General features: G+C 42.5%; 1 protein-coding gene across 4 annotated transcripts in view; it reads right to left on the bottom strand.

Annotated features, from left to right (window-relative positions):
• SPEG (striated muscle enriched protein kinase) overlaps positions 1-17,684 on the bottom strand; it is a 2,620,794-nt gene that overhangs the window by 1,545,999 nt on the left and 1,057,111 nt on the right. For all 4 annotated transcript variants that reach the window (XM_069616880.1, XM_069616879.1, XM_069616881.1 and 1 more), the window contains one exon: positions 16,543-16,718. In XM_069616880.1, the coding sequence (XP_069472981.1) occupies positions 16,543-16,718 (176 nt within the window). The remainder of the gene's footprint in view (positions 1-16,542; positions 16,719-17,684) is intronic.

Genomic DNA, 17,684 nt, shown 5'->3' on the forward strand with positions numbered 1-17,684 from the left:
CCCACCGGGGTGCTTCGGCGGGGGCCCGACCCCACGGTCGGTTCAATCTTGTTTGGAGGCCGCCTTGCCTCCTTGACCTCCCTGTCGACGACGACTGGCACCACCTGACTTAGCGCGTCCCCTGTAGGCTTCCTGGGACGAAGATCTTGCCGCTTGGCGGTATGTGGAGGAGCCACTGCCAGATCCCTTGGAGGCACCTTGTCTGCCTCCGGAGTTCTGAAAGGACGGCCGTCGTTGTTGGAGCACTCCCAGTGCCCGGGCAGTCTCTGTGTCTGTCTTGATGACCTGAAGGGACTCATCAACCGCCTTCCCAAACAGGTTGTTCCCGTCGAAGGGCATGTCAAAAACCGTGGTTTGTACGTCCTGGCGGAAATCCGTGGCCTTGAGCCATCCTCGTCGTCTCAAGCAAACGCCGTTGCCCAACTGACGGAAACCGGTGTCGGCGATGTCCGTTGCCACCGTGATTGTGTGGTCCGAAGCAATCTCACCCTCCTGTAGGATCTCAAGGGCCTCAGCCCTTTTGGCGTCCGGAAGGAAGTCCAACAAAGGGGCGATTTTGAACGACAACTCCCTGTCGTAGCGGGCTACGATAGCCAGGGCGTTGGCCGCCTTGATAGTCGTTGCTGCGGATGAGATGATCCGCCGTCCCATCGTGTCCAACTTCCTGCCCTCGCCGTCCAGCGGGGAAGTTGATGTCGAGGCCGATGCCCCCCCAGCTTTTTTCTTTGCCGCCGCCGAGATGACCGAATCCGGGGTAGGTTGCGCCCGAAGGCACAAGGGGGCAGCGTCGGGTACCCGGTACTTCTTCTCGTACCTGTCCCTCTTTGCCGGCACCGTGGCAGGGTTCTTTAGGAGGGCGAGCCCCTCATCCCAGATGTCATCAAGAAGCGATACGGCGAGGACCGTCTTCCTTTTAGCCTCGCGCTGTTGGTAAAGGAACCCTTCCTTCTTCTTCTCTTCTGGGCAGAGCTGGAAGAGCTCGGATGCCCTGGAAATCATGGCATGAAAGGATCCAATTTCGTCGGGCAGGGACATCCGAGCAGGGGGCGACGGGGGACACATCCCGTCGTCACCTCCGTCGTCATCTGTATCTGTCGTAGCCGTGTCTGTGCCTGTATCATCCCCGTGGGTAGTAGACCGGGGGGAAGGCAGAGCAGGCCGCAGAGGTGGGAAAGGTGGCGTAGGATGCGTCCTCCTCCTCTTATGCGGTGGACTTTCCGAAGGTCCTGGCTCCGGTTCCCCCGTCGGGTCTGGCTCAGGTACCTCTGTCAGGGGGAGGGGCAACCTTGTCCTTATCTCTGAACATAAGGACTGAATCGCTGACAAAATGGCAGCCGAAGTGTTCTGCGGCACCGGAAACGACGGGCGCGAGGGCTCTTGAGGAGCCTTGTCGGCGACCCCGTCGCTCTCGTCGTCGCCCTCGTTGGGATCCCTCCCGATGGGCTAGGCCTCTTCCACGACTTCGATGAGCTCTTCTTCAGAGGTCGTGTCCGTATCCACGATGGCCACCAGCTCCTCCCCCACCTTTTCCAATGAGGACTTCGTGGGGGTCTTCTCAATGGGCCTGAAAAACGACTCCCTCCGCGGTGGCAGGGAGACTCTGGGTCCTGAGGGCGCCTCCACTGGTGTAGCCTTCACAGGCTGAGCCAGGGCCACGGCGACATCCTCAATCGAGGTTTTAGCAGGGTGAATTAAGGCCATCCTCACCTTCTGGACGCCTGGGGCCTTCACCTTGGGGGGAGGGTCTGAGCCTCGCTCCCCCTCTGCCGGAATCTTCGAGATTGACCGGGGCCTCTCCAGAAGCTTCGCCGGGTTCTCGGACTTCCTCTTACCCGAGCCAGATCGTTGGCTCGTGGTTGATGGCGCCGGGGAGGATGCGCCCTGCCTGGCAGCCAAGGAGCCTGACCGTTCGGCGCTCCCGGTGCCCGCAGACTCGCGGTGCTTAGCCTTTTGTTGGGCCCCCGTCGCCAGGGTGCCCTCACAGGACTTAGAAGACCGCTCGGACTTCTTTTTCTTCTTCCCTTCCAGCCAGTTGCGAGACGGAGGTGGCGATCCTTCATGGTCCGCTCCGACATGTTCCCACAAAACGCACAGTCCTTCTCTGTGTGCGTCTTGTCCTCATGGAGACAGAAGAGGCATAACGAATGCTCGTCCTCCTTGAAAACATTCTGAAGCTGGCATCCAGGGCAGGTCCTGAACAGCTTCCCGGGCGTCGAGCTTCCTATCTCCTGGGCCATGTCCGGGGTAGACCTCGGAACTTCTGGAATCCTCCAAAAGCGTAACTCAACGAAATCTTCACCCTTGAGGGGCGTAGAAAACTCCGAAACGGATCCCCGTTGATCGAATGTAGAAACGGTGGAGCTTGAGGCTCTATTTAACCGACAAATGAGAAAAATCTCCTGAAAAAAGCACGAAAAAAAACGCAGCAAAAGCTCGAGAGCTACAGCACGAGGACTCCCAACACTTGAACGTGCGGTAAAAGTCTGAGGATGGCTGCCAGAGGCGGGGCTTAGGGAGAGGGCAGTCATTGGCTGGGGGCAGTATGACCCAGAGACCAGTGACTGGTTACTACCAAGAAAGGCAGATCAGAAACGAAACTGATACTGATTTTTTTCTATACCGAGGATTCCCGGCCTGACGACGGGGAATATTCATGAGCATGTGAATCCATGAAAGACCCCATGCTGGAGAAAAGCCCAAAATGGGGACACAATTGTAAATGCAAGGCACCTAGACTTATGGCACCCGGGAAGAAAAGTCCAAGTTGGAGACACAACATTAAATGCTAAAAGACATTGATTTGAGGTACAGGGAATCTATGAGACCGCTGTTGGTGTGGGTGTTTGGAGATAGACGACTGGAGTTTTTCAAAGGAGCTGGAGAGAGGAGTTTGGAGGAGAGTGGTGAGTATCGCAAGACCACAAAAGGACTTTTAGAAAAGGATAGGAGATTGGAGGAGAATAGGCATCTAGCGACTAGAGGTGGAGAAAGGTTTGGCTGTGAAGGGCTCTAAGGTGGTTGCTGATAATAGGTAGGAGATGTTGATACTGAGAAGATGGTTGGAAATATTGAGATGTACGGCGATTTGCAATAGTGAGAATGAGATTATGAGTAAGTACGAGATTGGGAAAATTTAGGAGGAGGTTGGTGATTCTAAAAAAATGGCTGGTGATACTGGAAAATAGTTTGCAACAGTGAGGAGGTTTGAGACAGTAGAGTAGTGACGTATGGTATTGCATAGGTTGCCATCTTTTAGTACAATAGCATTTATTTTCGTTTAAGTGCGTTAGTTGCATAACATTTTTTCATTGTTTGTGTCAGGGTTGTTCGAGTGTTGTATGATAGTGGATGGATGGTTGTTAATTTGATTTCCTAGGTTAGGTGTGTCAGGCACACGAGAGGGGTTGTCGACCCTTAGTGTTCATTTATGTATTTTTCCCATCTCTGTATTTTTAGTATTGCATTCTGTATTGTAAAGGATTTTTTCAGACTTTTTTTTGCATAATTCATAAAATCCTTGTTCAACTTTCCCTATTGTCTGTGTTTCTCTCCTGAGGCTGTTTCGTTAATGTTTTCTTATATGTCTCCCAATCATGGTATGGGCTTCCTTGTTTGTCTCAAATAATGAAACCAGGGGAAAAACATGCTTGCAGTATTCTAGTTCTTTTAAGGGCTCTCCTTCCAGAGTTGAGAGACCATATGTAAAAGGTATGAGCTGGAACAATAGAGGCCCTTCTAGTGCCATGTAGGTACTGCATCACACATTAACTGCAGCACAAAATGGATAGGGGCTGCCTTTCTGGAATAAGTGTGTTTGCATAGTTTGAATCTGACTCTAAAGGCTAATGAAAGGCATATGTTTTAGCCATGTTGGATTCCCTTGGTTGCCTTTAATTGTCTGTTTCTGTGATGCGAGAAAGCACAAAAGAGGGTGTGTGGAGGGGAGGACAGTTGCAGGGGCTGAATGATTTTTTTCTCCAAATAATGTACTGCACTTTTTAGTATGATTTATAGGATGCATGTCGAACTCTGTTTGCTTAGTTTTTAAGTTAGTTTCAAAATGTATGAAACTTTCTGCAATCTTGGGACAAGACAGCCCTGCATGATGTTGAGCGTTGTTCTTGGCTGTATAATGCTGACCTATCCCGTAAGCGTATGTTCTACCTTCTCTTGACACATAGAGACTCCCATTTCCAAGCAACCCACAGAGCTCCATCAATTCCCGCAGTATGCACCTCCATCACAATACCTGGACACCCACAGAGATCCAGTGATTCACCTCTTTCCTGACATGCAGTAAACTCTCCAATCCTATTGTCTGAACACCCACAAATGTCAAGCAATTCACCTCATTCTTCATGTGCCGTAGTATGCACTCCCATCACATTCGCTAGAGATCAAGAGAGCTATAGTAATTCCCCTCTGTCCTGACCTGCACTATGTAGCCCTATCCCACTACCAAGACAGCCACAGAGCTCCAGCTATTCACCTCTATCCTGACCTGAATAGTGCATTGCTACCCCACAATAAAGATAGCCACAGACCTCCAGCAATTCCCCTCGATGCTGAAGTATATGAGGCCACATGTGCAGGAAGGAGTGGGAGTCCATGAAAGTGTATGAGGCCACCCATGTAAGAATGAGTCAGTCTTAATGGAAGTGTATGAATACAATCACAATTAGATAATACTATCTATGGGTGGGGAAATCCATGCAAACGGTCAACTACATATAGACACCATTGACAAATGCAAATGTTGCACAAAGATATACACAATTAATTTCTGTGTATATAATGAGGAAAATGACACAATGAGATCCAGGCTTTATTATTGCCCATTGCTCTATTCTTTGTGGAAAGTTTAGGCAAGATATGTGAGAAAGGAAGAACGTCTCTGATCATAGAGTTAGAGTGCTATCCATAAGTGTACAGTTGAGGTTTTGTTGCACACTTCTTAGTTTTATTGAGATTGTAGATGCATACAAAAATAATACATATTTGGTCACAATTTAAACAGTATATATTCATTATTTAACACTAAATAACAATGTAGATTGGTTTGTTAAAAGTGGACCGAGTGAGGTCAGTGTGATGAAATTACCTCTGCCCTGCATTAGTAAAAGGATGAGTATTGTCAAAAACCACCTACTCAATAATATATTACTGCTGTTCTTTGCAGTTTGACAGTGTTGAACCATGCTTCTACTCATTGCTTTGAGCAGTTTGAATCAGGTTCTGAAGCAGTGAGTCACGTTGATCCAGACGGGAAGCAGGTGTCGAGTTAGGTTTGAATAGAAGCTTGAAGCGGTTTGATGCAGTGTTCTAATATTGCGGGTTGATGGTGTCCCCAGGACCAGTTCGATGTTTGATTGTGGGTCGAAGATAAAGATGTTGGTGAGGAGGCAGGAGGTAGCATTTTGAAGTCGCAACAGTGGCGAGCTTCTTGTTCAAGCCGAGGCAATAACCACTAAACTGGTTTTGTGCAGCAGCGAACTGATTCAAACATGCAGCGACATCGGTTTGAAGGTCAAGGGAGCGCCAAAAGCAGCACCAGCAGTTACTGTTGGTTCGAAAGTTGTCAAACAGGGTTCAAAGATGACCGAAAATTGTTAAACGGTAAAAAAACAGGGATCCTGACTATTCAGGCTCACGGGATGCTGTGAGTCCCAATGCATAGGCTCTGGGACAAGATGAGACTTTGTCCTCAGGCTCTTTTTCTTCCAACATGGGGAGGCTGGCAAACACCTGGAGGGATCCTTCACCTCCAGTGAGGTCCTGGGTACCGGTGTGGCTGGCAGAGAGGCAGGTCTTGCTCCAGCAGAAGGTCACCCTCAGTGTGCCATGTGAGTGGTTAGTGGTTGCTCCTTACGTGAACACTCAAGCTGCATATCACTGGCAGAGGGCTCTGGAAAGATCAGCTCTGCCAAACGAGGTACAAATTAATTATTCCTGAAGGTCCAAAAATGAATCCCAAAATGAATCAAAGGGTTGGAGACCCCCTCTTTTAAAGGATACATTCCACAGGTGATTGGATAAAAGCAAGTCTATTTGAAGGGGCTCGATCCCTGTCCTTGAGATAAGTGGTATTTGCCTTCTTACATCATACCCAAAAGGTTTTGTGTTTAAGGATGTGGAAGAAACAGGAAGGAAGGAGACGTACAAGGAGAAACAAGCTGGTGCAATACTTCCCCAGCTGTGCTGAGCTCCATCTGTCTACACTAACCCACCTCCTTCTCAGTCCAATAGCAAAAGGCCCTTTGCTATGCCACACCCTGGAGTGAGGTGATTCCTTACATGTAGGCTGTGTCTTTTGATTCCTGGTTACCAGGACAGCTCCTGCTGAGGGGCTGTCCTGCTGGAAAGCTGTGTTACCTGCCCTCACAAAGGATCAGAAGGGAGGCACAGTCTTTCAATGCCCTGTCCTGCTGACCAGAATACACATAGACTTGCTCGGCAGGCTTAGGATCACAGTGTTTACACATGACGCATGAATGATACAGTTCAGATGTGGTTTTAATAATGATGTGAATTACCAACCAGCATACCCACCTCAGGTATGGCTTATGTTTAAAGATTAAACAGACACCTCATATATGTGGTTTTGGAACAGAGGTGCGTATTCTAAAGGCAGCCTCTGTGCAGCAGTCACAGCAGTGACAAAAAGGCACCTGTGGCCTGTGAACCTGCTTTGTGTCACTGGAGAGCAGGTGCTGCAGATCAGTATACCCATGCAGCCGGGCACAGGTGTTCAGTATGCTTTTGGTATGGATCTTTATGAGAGGGGAGTTCGGGTTAGCAGACCACCCATTCTGAGATGGAATAACCCACATCATACACCTGAAAAAATGTAAATATAACAGGCTACAAGTAATTTTCTAATGTAGACTGAGCATTTTATGCTCCAAAGCCCGTTTATGTTTTTACATCTGGCAAGCATCCATTTTTTTATATTTCTATGTGTGTGTATAATTCAATGCCCTAGCAGCAATATTCAAACACAAGCTTGTGTTTGTTTACTGCTGTCGGGGCAGTGAATTCTAAAGACACACTGTGGTGGTATAATTTCCATACGACTGGCATGTCTTTGAGTGAGTGAGAATTAAGGCCCTCTCTTTTGGGTTGTTCTTCATAAAGACACCCCAGTCTTATAAAAGTTATAACACCACAGTGTGTCTTTAGAATTCGATGTGCTGACATCAGCAACAGAACACGAGCTCCCTCTAGCTAGAGTGCCTGCTTGCACGCTGGGGACGGGGCGGTGGGGGGAGGGGATAGAATTTAATAAAAATGAAAAAAGCCAGGACTTCTGCACCCTTGCCACATGGCAATTCCTCATATTCAGATACATGAATACTTGGTGTAATGCTTCATATGCAACATATGCTTGGTAGGTTTTGGAACAAAAAGGGAAGATATAAGGCTGTCTTTTAAAAAAAAAAAAAATAACCCCCATGAATGAAATGAGACCCTGATAAAAGTGCATTAGAAAATAATTAACGAAAAGTAGAAATAAGTTAGTAAAAAGGATCAAAAAGGAATATCATATCACATTACTAGATTTTGTAATCATGTCCCAAATTGTTTGGGGATGTCACAGGTTAACAATTATCGCATAACATTGTTTTAACAAAGTAAATTACTATGTGGGAACGGTGGGAGAGGGAGGCGGGAGGGTGAAAGGGGGAGTCATGGGGGAAGGGAATATCCCTATTTAAAAAAAATAAACGTTTAAACAAGCCACAAAGTTATTCTGTCAAGGTGAATTATCATAAAGTAATTGACTTCAATAAAACTAGGTAGAACCCAAATAACGTTTGTGTTGCATTGTGCATACAGTAGTAGTTTATTGATGTTATTGTTTGTTTGAGGTACATGTTTTGCCAATTGTCTTTTACCTTCAATTTACTGTCATATATAAGGTATTGTGATGATAAGAAATTAAAGCAGAATGCTTTTGACGAACGTAAATGTAGATATGTTGCTGAGTTTAATTTGTATGGAAACGTAAATAAATAATATATTTTGTGATACAGATTTTGGGAATTTCAGTTAAAATATACTTTTCACCTATTGCCACAACAGCCCAATACCTTGGTAATGCTGACCTTTGACCCAGTACTAGCCAAAGCCTTGAGAAGATGATGATTTTAGCGTGAAACACGTGCTAGCAAAATTGCACCATTTGATTAAAAAAGATGTATCAAGGGCGTGGCCAAGAGGCAGAGAGGATGGCTGCGTAGTCCGAGAGCTCCCTGAGCTTCAGAGAAACAATTTAATATAAATTAATGTTAAATTAACTTATCCCGTGTTTTGAATACCTTTTTCCATTTGGACATTATGCAGCGCGGCTCAGACGACTTGATTTCTTGAACCTTGGTGATTTTCCTTATTGCCGATATCTGTGTCCTCAAGCCTGTTCCTATGGCGTCATCCTACCTCAGCGACGTGGCCCGTCTCTTTTCCGGAGCGGCAAAGATGGTGTCAGGATATCGAACGCCAAATGAATAACATCTTGGTGGGGGTGAGATCTTTTCCGTTCCCCTTTGGGGCTACTTTGCTTGTGGCGAGAGAGGTTCTGAACGAGTGCCTGCAGGAATTCATATGCAGATGTTGTGAGGGGGTGAGGCCTACATCCTTGGTCTCACGTGAAGAAACCTCCCGACGCGTCCTGTCAGCTGACGGGTTTACGTGTATGAGACACTCCGCTGCTCACTGCAAACACGTTATTTCGACAAGAAAGCCAGGAAACTCTAGTAACTGGTTTAATGGATTTAAATAGCTAAAAAACACACAGTCTGCTGCATCCTATGCCTGAAACCATTTGAATTTTGGAATTGTTGATTCTTTTTGCTTTGTATCCAGGAAGAGCAGATTTTCTTATGGAAATAAATAATTTATGACTTATTTTCTGGATATAATATTGTATATACATATAATACTCTTCTTCCACATTCCAATCATTTATTTTTACTCTTGGCACATCATATTATCTATAAACGATTTTATTTCAACAAGAAAGTGCTACCACTGAAGTCATTGGATGAGCTAATAATTCTATATTCATCTAAGGAGTTCATCAACATTACTTTTAATAAGTACACTTTTTGCCCCTCCATCCTAAGTATCTACAAGTCTAAGTGCCTGTTAAAACTCTCTTTACATAATATCCACTTTGGTACTCAACTTACCTTTGTAAAATGGCGGAATCACACAAAGACACCAATCTGATCAGCTAATACACCTTTTAATACATGTATGGAGAACATTTTAGAAGAACATGGCAACATTTGTTCTTCTATTTCTTTGCTAGATTCCTGCTCCCTCTCCATTCAGGAAGATATTAAAAATGCCAAATGTGAAATTAAATCTTTTTCTGCTAGACTCGAGGAGACGGAAGAGAGAATTGGTCATGTAGAAGACAGAGTGGAAGGTCTTGAAAGCATGTAAGTATGAGTGACACAACTAGAACCTGAAGTCATCGAGTTAGAGGATAGAAATAGAAGAGATAATCTCTGATTCTATGGAATACCAGAAAAAATAAAAAGTAATGACCCTTTCAACTTTCTTATTAACTGGTTCCCATCAACCTTAGGTATTACCTTCTCTCCTCCCTTGGAATTACAACGTGCCCATAGAAGCAAACCCTGATACACCAACATGAATTCTACACCTAGACCTTTCATTGTAGGCTTCCTACAACACCAACAAGCGCAGCAAGTTCTGCTTGCCACCAAGAAAAGATCTCCCATTCTCTTCCAGAACAACAGAATCTACATATCTCCTGACTTCTCCAAATCTACGCAGACCACAAGAAAAAACCTCCTGGACATGAGACCTTTATTGAAATCTCTAAACATTAGGTATGGTCTGCTAGAACCAGCGAGAAGGTTAATTACTATTCCAGACGGCCCTACTAAAGAGTGTACTGACCCTAATGATCTTCAGAACTTTCTTCAAGCCTTACAGATGATACTGATGGATACTACTCCCCTGATCGAACCTCTAACTCACACAAGTTAGATACTCTTCCTCACTCATCACCTTTCATATCTCCCAAGATTCAACATATAAAGTTCTTATACAAACGCAGCAGATCAACTTCCGCTCTACCATTGGATTCCTCCTCTGCATCATCTCATTTAAGGGACAAGGAAAGATCCCCTATTAAGTCAACAGATCCCTCTCTTACCACTCTACAAACTGAATCACATTGAGTGTAGCAAATTATGCTTCATCACCGCTTTCACCTAAATAAGCTTAACTAGTTTTGTTACTTTCACAACAAGCCTTATTATACTTTAATTTTATAAATATCCTTCTTAGTTTTTTGGCTTTTCTTTAATCTCTGATATAGCTCCCTCTCTTTCGGTCTGTGCTTACTCTTTCTCTGTATTCTGGTTCTCCCATGGTTTTGTTACTTCTTCAACTCTTTTCAGTAACTCATTTTACCTACATTATTATTCCTCTCATTTATACCTACTTTCTCAATCATTTTATTAATACTTTTTCTTTCCATTATTGTCCTCTACCCTTCCCTTTGTGTTATTCCTGGTTATCTAATATTAATGATATTGTTGATACGATTTGTCTCACAATGGCTTTAAAATTCTTAATTGTTAATGTTTCAAAGTGCCTGAAAATGATATGTTGGTATTTTATATACCCTATTTCAACTATCAATCCCTCTTTACTTACAAATGTCCCTTACAATCTTCGTTCTTAACATGGAATGTTAAAGGTTTGGGCCATCCCATTAAACAAAGTCAGGTTTTATCCCAATTTAGTAAACAGAAACCTGATATTAGTTGCCCCCAGGAAACCCATTTAAGTACAGATATAGAAAATCTTAAAGTTCGAGCTCCTTGGATTGGTCACTCCCTATACTCAAATGCACTAGATAAGAAAGGTGATGTATCTATTCTAGTAAATAAGCATCTGAATTTGTCACTAATTGATATAGATAAAGATCCCGAAGGTCGATGGATTATTATTGATGCAAATATTAACAATTTACCTGTTACTATTGTTAATATATATGGCATCAATGCACCTAAGCCTCCTTTTTGGTCTAACTTCATTACTAAACTTTCTCAGAAAAGCCTAGACAAACCTATATTGTGTGGAGACATGAACCAGATTCTTGATTTTGCTCTTGATAGAAAATCCACTTCCAATTTTGTTAATTCTAAATCACGTAAGAGATTCCTCAATTTATTACAAAACCTAAATGTAATCGATTCCTGGCGATTTTGTCACCCTGATACCTTAGATTACACTTTCTACTCCCCCCTCACCAATCATTCTCCAGATTAGACTACATATTTGTTAACTCCTCAATAGCCCCCACCATTTTGGACTCTGATATTGGCCCTATCACCATTTCCGATCATGCCCCCATTACTACCACACTAGAATGGATAACTATTAATAAACTATCACTTAGATGGAAATTTAACTCTTTCCTACTTAAGGACACAACTTTCATTGAAAAAACAAACTCCTTTATTAAAGAATTCTTTCTCAATATTCACCATGATCACACTTCATTTAATAACAATTGTGATGCATTTAAAGCTACCCCTCGTGGCTTTATAATACAATTTGTTGCAATAAAAAAACGTCATTATGAACTTACTCATAATAATCTTTTGACAGCAATTAAACAATTAGAACAAGCTTACTACGCCAATCCTAGTTATGACATTTTGAAAGCTATTTTGGCCAAACGCATTCAATTCAACAAAATTATGCACTGATAGAGCCGCAAACTCGTTGTTGAAATCCAAGACTAAATTACATTGTGGATCCAACAAAGCGGGTAAGATGTTAGCTTCCTATTTAAAGAAAAGGAAAGAAAAGTCTCTTGTTACCCATGTTCTTTCTTCCAACGGTACCAGATTAACCAAACCAAAAGAAATTAATGACGCCTTCCTTGAATTCTATTCCAATCTATATTCATCTGACTCCTCTATTAACAATTTAGAAATTCACTTCTTTCTTGAAACTAACAAAAAAATTAACCCATCTAATCCAAATGAATCAGTGTCTCTTGAATCTGAAATTATGCCTCTTACTAATTCTTGTAAACTTACTAATACCCCTTTATTAGGTCTATCTTGGCAACCTTCCCAAATCACCTATTTAGGACTCCGAATTACCAAGGACATTTATTCTACTATCAAAATGAACACTTATCTCCTTATCAAAAAAATCTTAGAAATGACTTCAAAATGGTCCCCTCTTTACCTGACATGGTGGGGCCGCCTTGATACGATTAAAATTATGATCAGCCCCATTGTCCTTTACTCTTTATCGATGATCCCCATTGCTATCCAAGCCTCTTTTTTATAAAAAACTACACTCCCTTCTTATCAAATTCCTGTCGAATAATGAAGTACCATGCATTGCTATTAGTAAATTAAGACTCCCCAAAAATGTGGGTGGTGTCAATTTTCCGAAATTTTCAACTATATCATAAAGCCTTTGTTTTAAAACAGCTGAGTATCTTCAAGCAATTTTTATCCCTTATGGAAAATACACCTCTGTGGGTCCGTATTGAGACCAGTATTATTGCTCAAACTCTCTTTATCTCATTTTTTAATAACTTCATCTTGGCCTAACATTACCTATTTCCCTACATTACATTTTTTCAAAATCATCTGGAATAAACTCCCACCAAACTCCTTCACTAAAATTAATAATAATGACCTTCTCCTCTGGTTCAACAAACAAAATTCCACCAAATCCAACACTACCATTATTCATAGTTGGTATTCAGCTGGCATTAAATAGGTCAAACAATTATACCATAACTCTGAACCAATTCCCTTCTCACAATTAAGTTTAAAATTCCAATTACCTTCTTCAGATCTTCCGTTTACACTTCCCTTATTAATTCTATTACTAAGCTCAAGTCCACTGTATCTCAAAAAGTCCCCACCCCATTCCTCAATTTTTTGATTAGCAATCCTGTTATTAATGCCTCCGAATTCTATGCTTTTTGGAGAGATTCTCCTTCTTCTAACCCCCTCAATGCTAACAACATAAGGCAATGGGAAATTAACTGGGACCTACAACTCACACCTGACCATTGGAACAAAATATGGAATTTATGTCACTCAATTTCTATTGCTGCCAATGTTACCCAAACCCGTTTTTTCGTCTTTCATCATGCCTTCCTCACTCCAACCCGCATTGCTAAAGTAGTTGTCAATGTAACTAATAATTGCTGGTCTTGTGCTCAACCCAGTGCTGATTTCATTAATTTAATTTTTCATTGTAAATATGTGCATGCTTTTTGGACTTTGATTTGGTCTCAATTGCAAACAATTTTTCATGTTTCCGAACCCCTAACACTCGCCAACCTAATGATTGGATCTATCATTAATCCAGACATCAGTTGCATTGATTCTCCTCCTCTATTTAATTTGTTCATTAGTATTGCTTTCCAGAATATTTCTTTTAATTGGAAAAATACAACCAATTTATCATATAATGTTTGGTGGAATTCCATTTGCTCTATCCACTGGATTGAAAAATGCTATGCCTCTTCTCTTGATGTTATGCACAAATTTAACAAAATATTGAGTATATTTCATCAATATCTTAATTCACATAATTAGTATTTAATTGTATGTTGATATTTTATCGTTATTCTCTCTCCTTCCCTCTTGTGTCCTGTCATGTCCTTATGTTTTTTTATTTTTTATTCTACCCTGTATTCGTTTTCCCTTTATACTATTCCAATATGATTATTGACTTAGACTTAAATAATGCTTATTGATTCTCTGCATTACTCGGTTTTACATGTTTGTTGAATATTTGATGTATTTTTCTCAGTTCACCGATTTGTTATTCATCATATTGTTCTTATTTAAATTAATAAAACATTTTAAACACAAAAAAGATATATCCCTCAAGTATCCATGCATTCCTTTCTTGAAATCTATTTAAATCAGACATACAATTGTGGCTCACAATTCTATAAAAGATGATAAATGAGTGGTCAGAATAGGGCTTATTCTCACATACATGCAGTGCTCAAAACAGGGCTGACACTCACTCATGGACCAAAATCAAATGAATACTTATCTTTAGAAATAAAATGAGTATATGAGCCCAGGAGGCAAGGATATGCAATAGATTGTTCCAATGTGGGATATAGGGACACTCACACTATTTTGTTTGCACATGCTCCTTCCCTGTCACTATCTGGCCAGCCTCTCTTGGCAGTCTTCCTGCTCCCACCTGTGAGGCTGAAAACCTCGGTGTCATCTTCGACTCTACACTCTCCTTCTCTCCTCACATCTCTGACGTCTCTAAGAGGTCACACTAACAGCTGTACCTCCTCAGAGGTATTCTTCCTTTCCTCTACTTCCCCCAGAAGCTCACTGTCTCCAGAGCTCTGGTACTCTCTAGGCTGGACTATTGCAACAGCCTCTTTCTAAATCTGCCACCCTCTACTCTCCGCCCTCTGCAACTTATCCAGAACAGGACTGCGAGACTTGTCCTTGGCCTCAAGCCCAGGGATCGTATCTCTCCAGGACTGAAATCTCTGCACTGGCTCCCAGCGGCTGCGAGGATTAAGTTCAAAACCCTCTGCATTGTCCACAAGGCTTTCTGGGGCCTGGGGCCTCAATACCTTCAACTCTCTCTTCCTAGATATCTTCCTTCTCGAGCTCTTCGCTCATCCGCCTCCAACTCCCTCAGGGTCAGTCGCTTCTCCAAGCAACGAGTTGGTGGTAGATCTCTCGCTTCGGCTGGGGCCTCCCTCTGGAACAGCCTCCCTGCCTCACTGAAATTTGAGGAGAACCATCTGTGGTTCCGGTAGCACCTCAAAACCTTTCTCTTTGCTTCTGCTTTGTCTCCTCCTTTCCCCTGCTGAATACCTTGATGAAACTGCACTAGTTACCTGGCCTCCCTCTGATCCCGGGTCCAGGTCCACTCCACCGCCAGTCGCACACCTGCACTGCCTTCCCAGCATCCCCCGCACTCGTGACTGTCTCTGTATCCCTACAGTCCCACTACCAGCACTTGACACTGGATGTCTGCACTTACCCTTGTACTGCCACCAGCTGGCCGTACTTTACTTATTGTTATTATTCTTTTTCCCATGCACTGCACTTTCCCCTCCCCCTCTCCCTTGCACTTTCCCCCTCTCTCCTCCCATGCACTTGAGCGATCTGAATGACACCTGGCCTAGTAGGATCGCTGTTTGTCTTCCCTCTGTTCCCCCCCTTGCCTCGTCGCACCTTGAAACACTTGTGTATAGGCACGTTATAAATGCCATATCATATCATATCATGATGTGCTGCTTTTAACCAGCAAAGAGATTTTGCTCTGGCATTTGCTATACGTCTTTGAGACTTTCAGCCAAAAAACAATAGCCTTACCAATGATTAAAAACTCAAGTAATTGTGTTGTTACTGGGAATTCCTTTAAGGCAAAAAAAACTCTTATCTGTTTCTGATGTACCCCTGATAAAGGTTAAGCATTTAAATTACATGAGGATTTGATTTGCTTGCAAAGGGAAACATGGGTTGAGCAAGCGACAGAAATCCATGGGCAATGACAATGGCAGCATAAGCGGAGAGAAAAGTTCATAGGCAATGGCCCTGAAGGTTATCAGGCACAAAGATATGCACAGCAGAAATATAAAACTACAAGACAATGGGATGACAATAAACATGTTTAAAATATCCTTGTTATTGCTAGACATGTGTCCCCCAATTTTACTGAGGAAAGCTTGGCTCTGCTGCAATGAAATCAAGGTTGCCTGAAGACATTTATTTTTTAAAACATTCTGCAAGACGTTCTTGTTTTATAGCAAGTTCCCTCTTTAAGTTTGGTTGCTAAGGCATTGTACACCATGAATATTACAGGCCATCAGGATTTGCAGCATAAACCCTACCTCCACAATTAATCAGTGACTTCTCAAGTCGAGAATAATTAGTAGGAACAGGCTTTTGAGAAAAAAAGGTTGGTAGTTTATTACTGCTATTCTCATTGTTGCAGGACCACAGGAAAATGTGCACCCAACAATGAGAACCTGAAATATTGCGTTTAGACAGGCCATACTCCTTCCTGTACTCTTGGTCAGTAGTTGGAAAGAAATCCCATATGTAGCATCTTCTTATATTTGAGTTGATGTTTGCAGTAAATGATTGCCGATTCTATTGCACTGTTTTTAAGTGACAAAGAGTTCACCTGAAGAACGTGTCTCTCAAACCTATATCATAGCCATCTACATACTATAAACAATGTTCAACTATATCATAAAGCCTTTGTTTTAAAACAGCTGAGTATCTTCAAGCAATTTGAATCCCTTATGGAAAATACACCTCCGTGGGTCCGTACAACTCATTCCTATTGCATGGCTCCTTAGCTCACTTCTGAGGCCCAGCTCAGAGCTGTTTGTCTTTGCCGCAATCACAGCTGATTACTAGATACTTCACACCTCAGAAATAGGTCACAACTGCTTACTTCACACCCAGGACTATTTTGGAGTCTTCTCACATTGGAAACTTAGGTTAAGCTGCTTACCTCGGACCTCTAGCTTTGCTTCACACTGCTTTGTGCCATATTCATTGATTGCTTTGCAGGTGTAAAATCCAGTGTCTGTCCTTTCGGCTCCCTTAATACGGAGAGTGTACCCACCACTGGCTTCTTCTACCACTTGGCGCCTTGCATCAAATTTCATAGGTTGACGGTTCCTCAACCTATAGTTATGAGAGGACGCATCAAGGATAGAAGGAAAGGAAGAGAAGGTTAAGCTGATGGCAGAAATAGGCTAGAAAGTAAACTGCATTAATCATAAAAGAGAACAGAGAGTTGGGGACGGAGGATACAAATGTTCATTTACTGTATATGTAGTCCGCAAGCATTGGTATATTTCACGGATTTCCATGCGTTGAATACTCCCTGTCATTAGGCTGGGGGTGCTCAGTATACTTTAACATAGCAGCAGTAATAAAAGCACAAATGTAGTTTCATAAATAAAAGCATACTATTCATGTATACTGATGGCAGACTAGTAGGGAAAGAAGACCTAGGCTAATTAGCCTTCGGTGTGGGCCGCACACCAAATTACCCACTAAGGGTTTGTTTACTTAATCATCAAGGTAATTCAATCTTATGTTGACTCTGGTTTCCCTCATAAATAACTCAATGCTTCAGGTATAGAGTAATGTAGGTTTTATTTCATGAATATGAAATTAATTAAAATGCGAGTCATGGCCTATGCATTTCGGACTTAGCAGTCCTTCGTCAGGGCCTCTTATTCTCGCCTGATCAAGAGTCAGCATTAATTATACAGACATTCAGAATCATAATGGTGTAGTCCATTGGGAACAGTTTGAAGAATACGCAAAAAGCGAACATAATAAAAGACAGACCATAGATGCGCATGTCAATTCCTGTTGAAATTTAAATTATTTGAATCAAACACCTGATTATACCCACGTAGACATTATGTTGAAATAATCAATGACCGTAAAGTGTGCGCCCGCAAGACGTACCAACACATATTAAAGGACATGTATGAGAAAGACATAAACATGAAGAGTATCTGTTAGCTCCTTCATTAATCATTGACATTGTTTTGATAAAAAAACCAATGCATATGCATTTTCATAGATACATGCACGCAAGCAGTCAGCGTTACATGCAATGATCACAAAGAAACA

Source organism: Ambystoma mexicanum, chromosome 9, assembly GCF_040938575.1.
Source record: "Ambystoma mexicanum isolate Mex_15411 chromosome 9, UKY_AmexF1_1, whole genome shotgun sequence".
NCBI lineage: Eukaryota > Metazoa > Chordata > Amphibia > Caudata > Ambystomatidae > Ambystoma > Ambystoma mexicanum.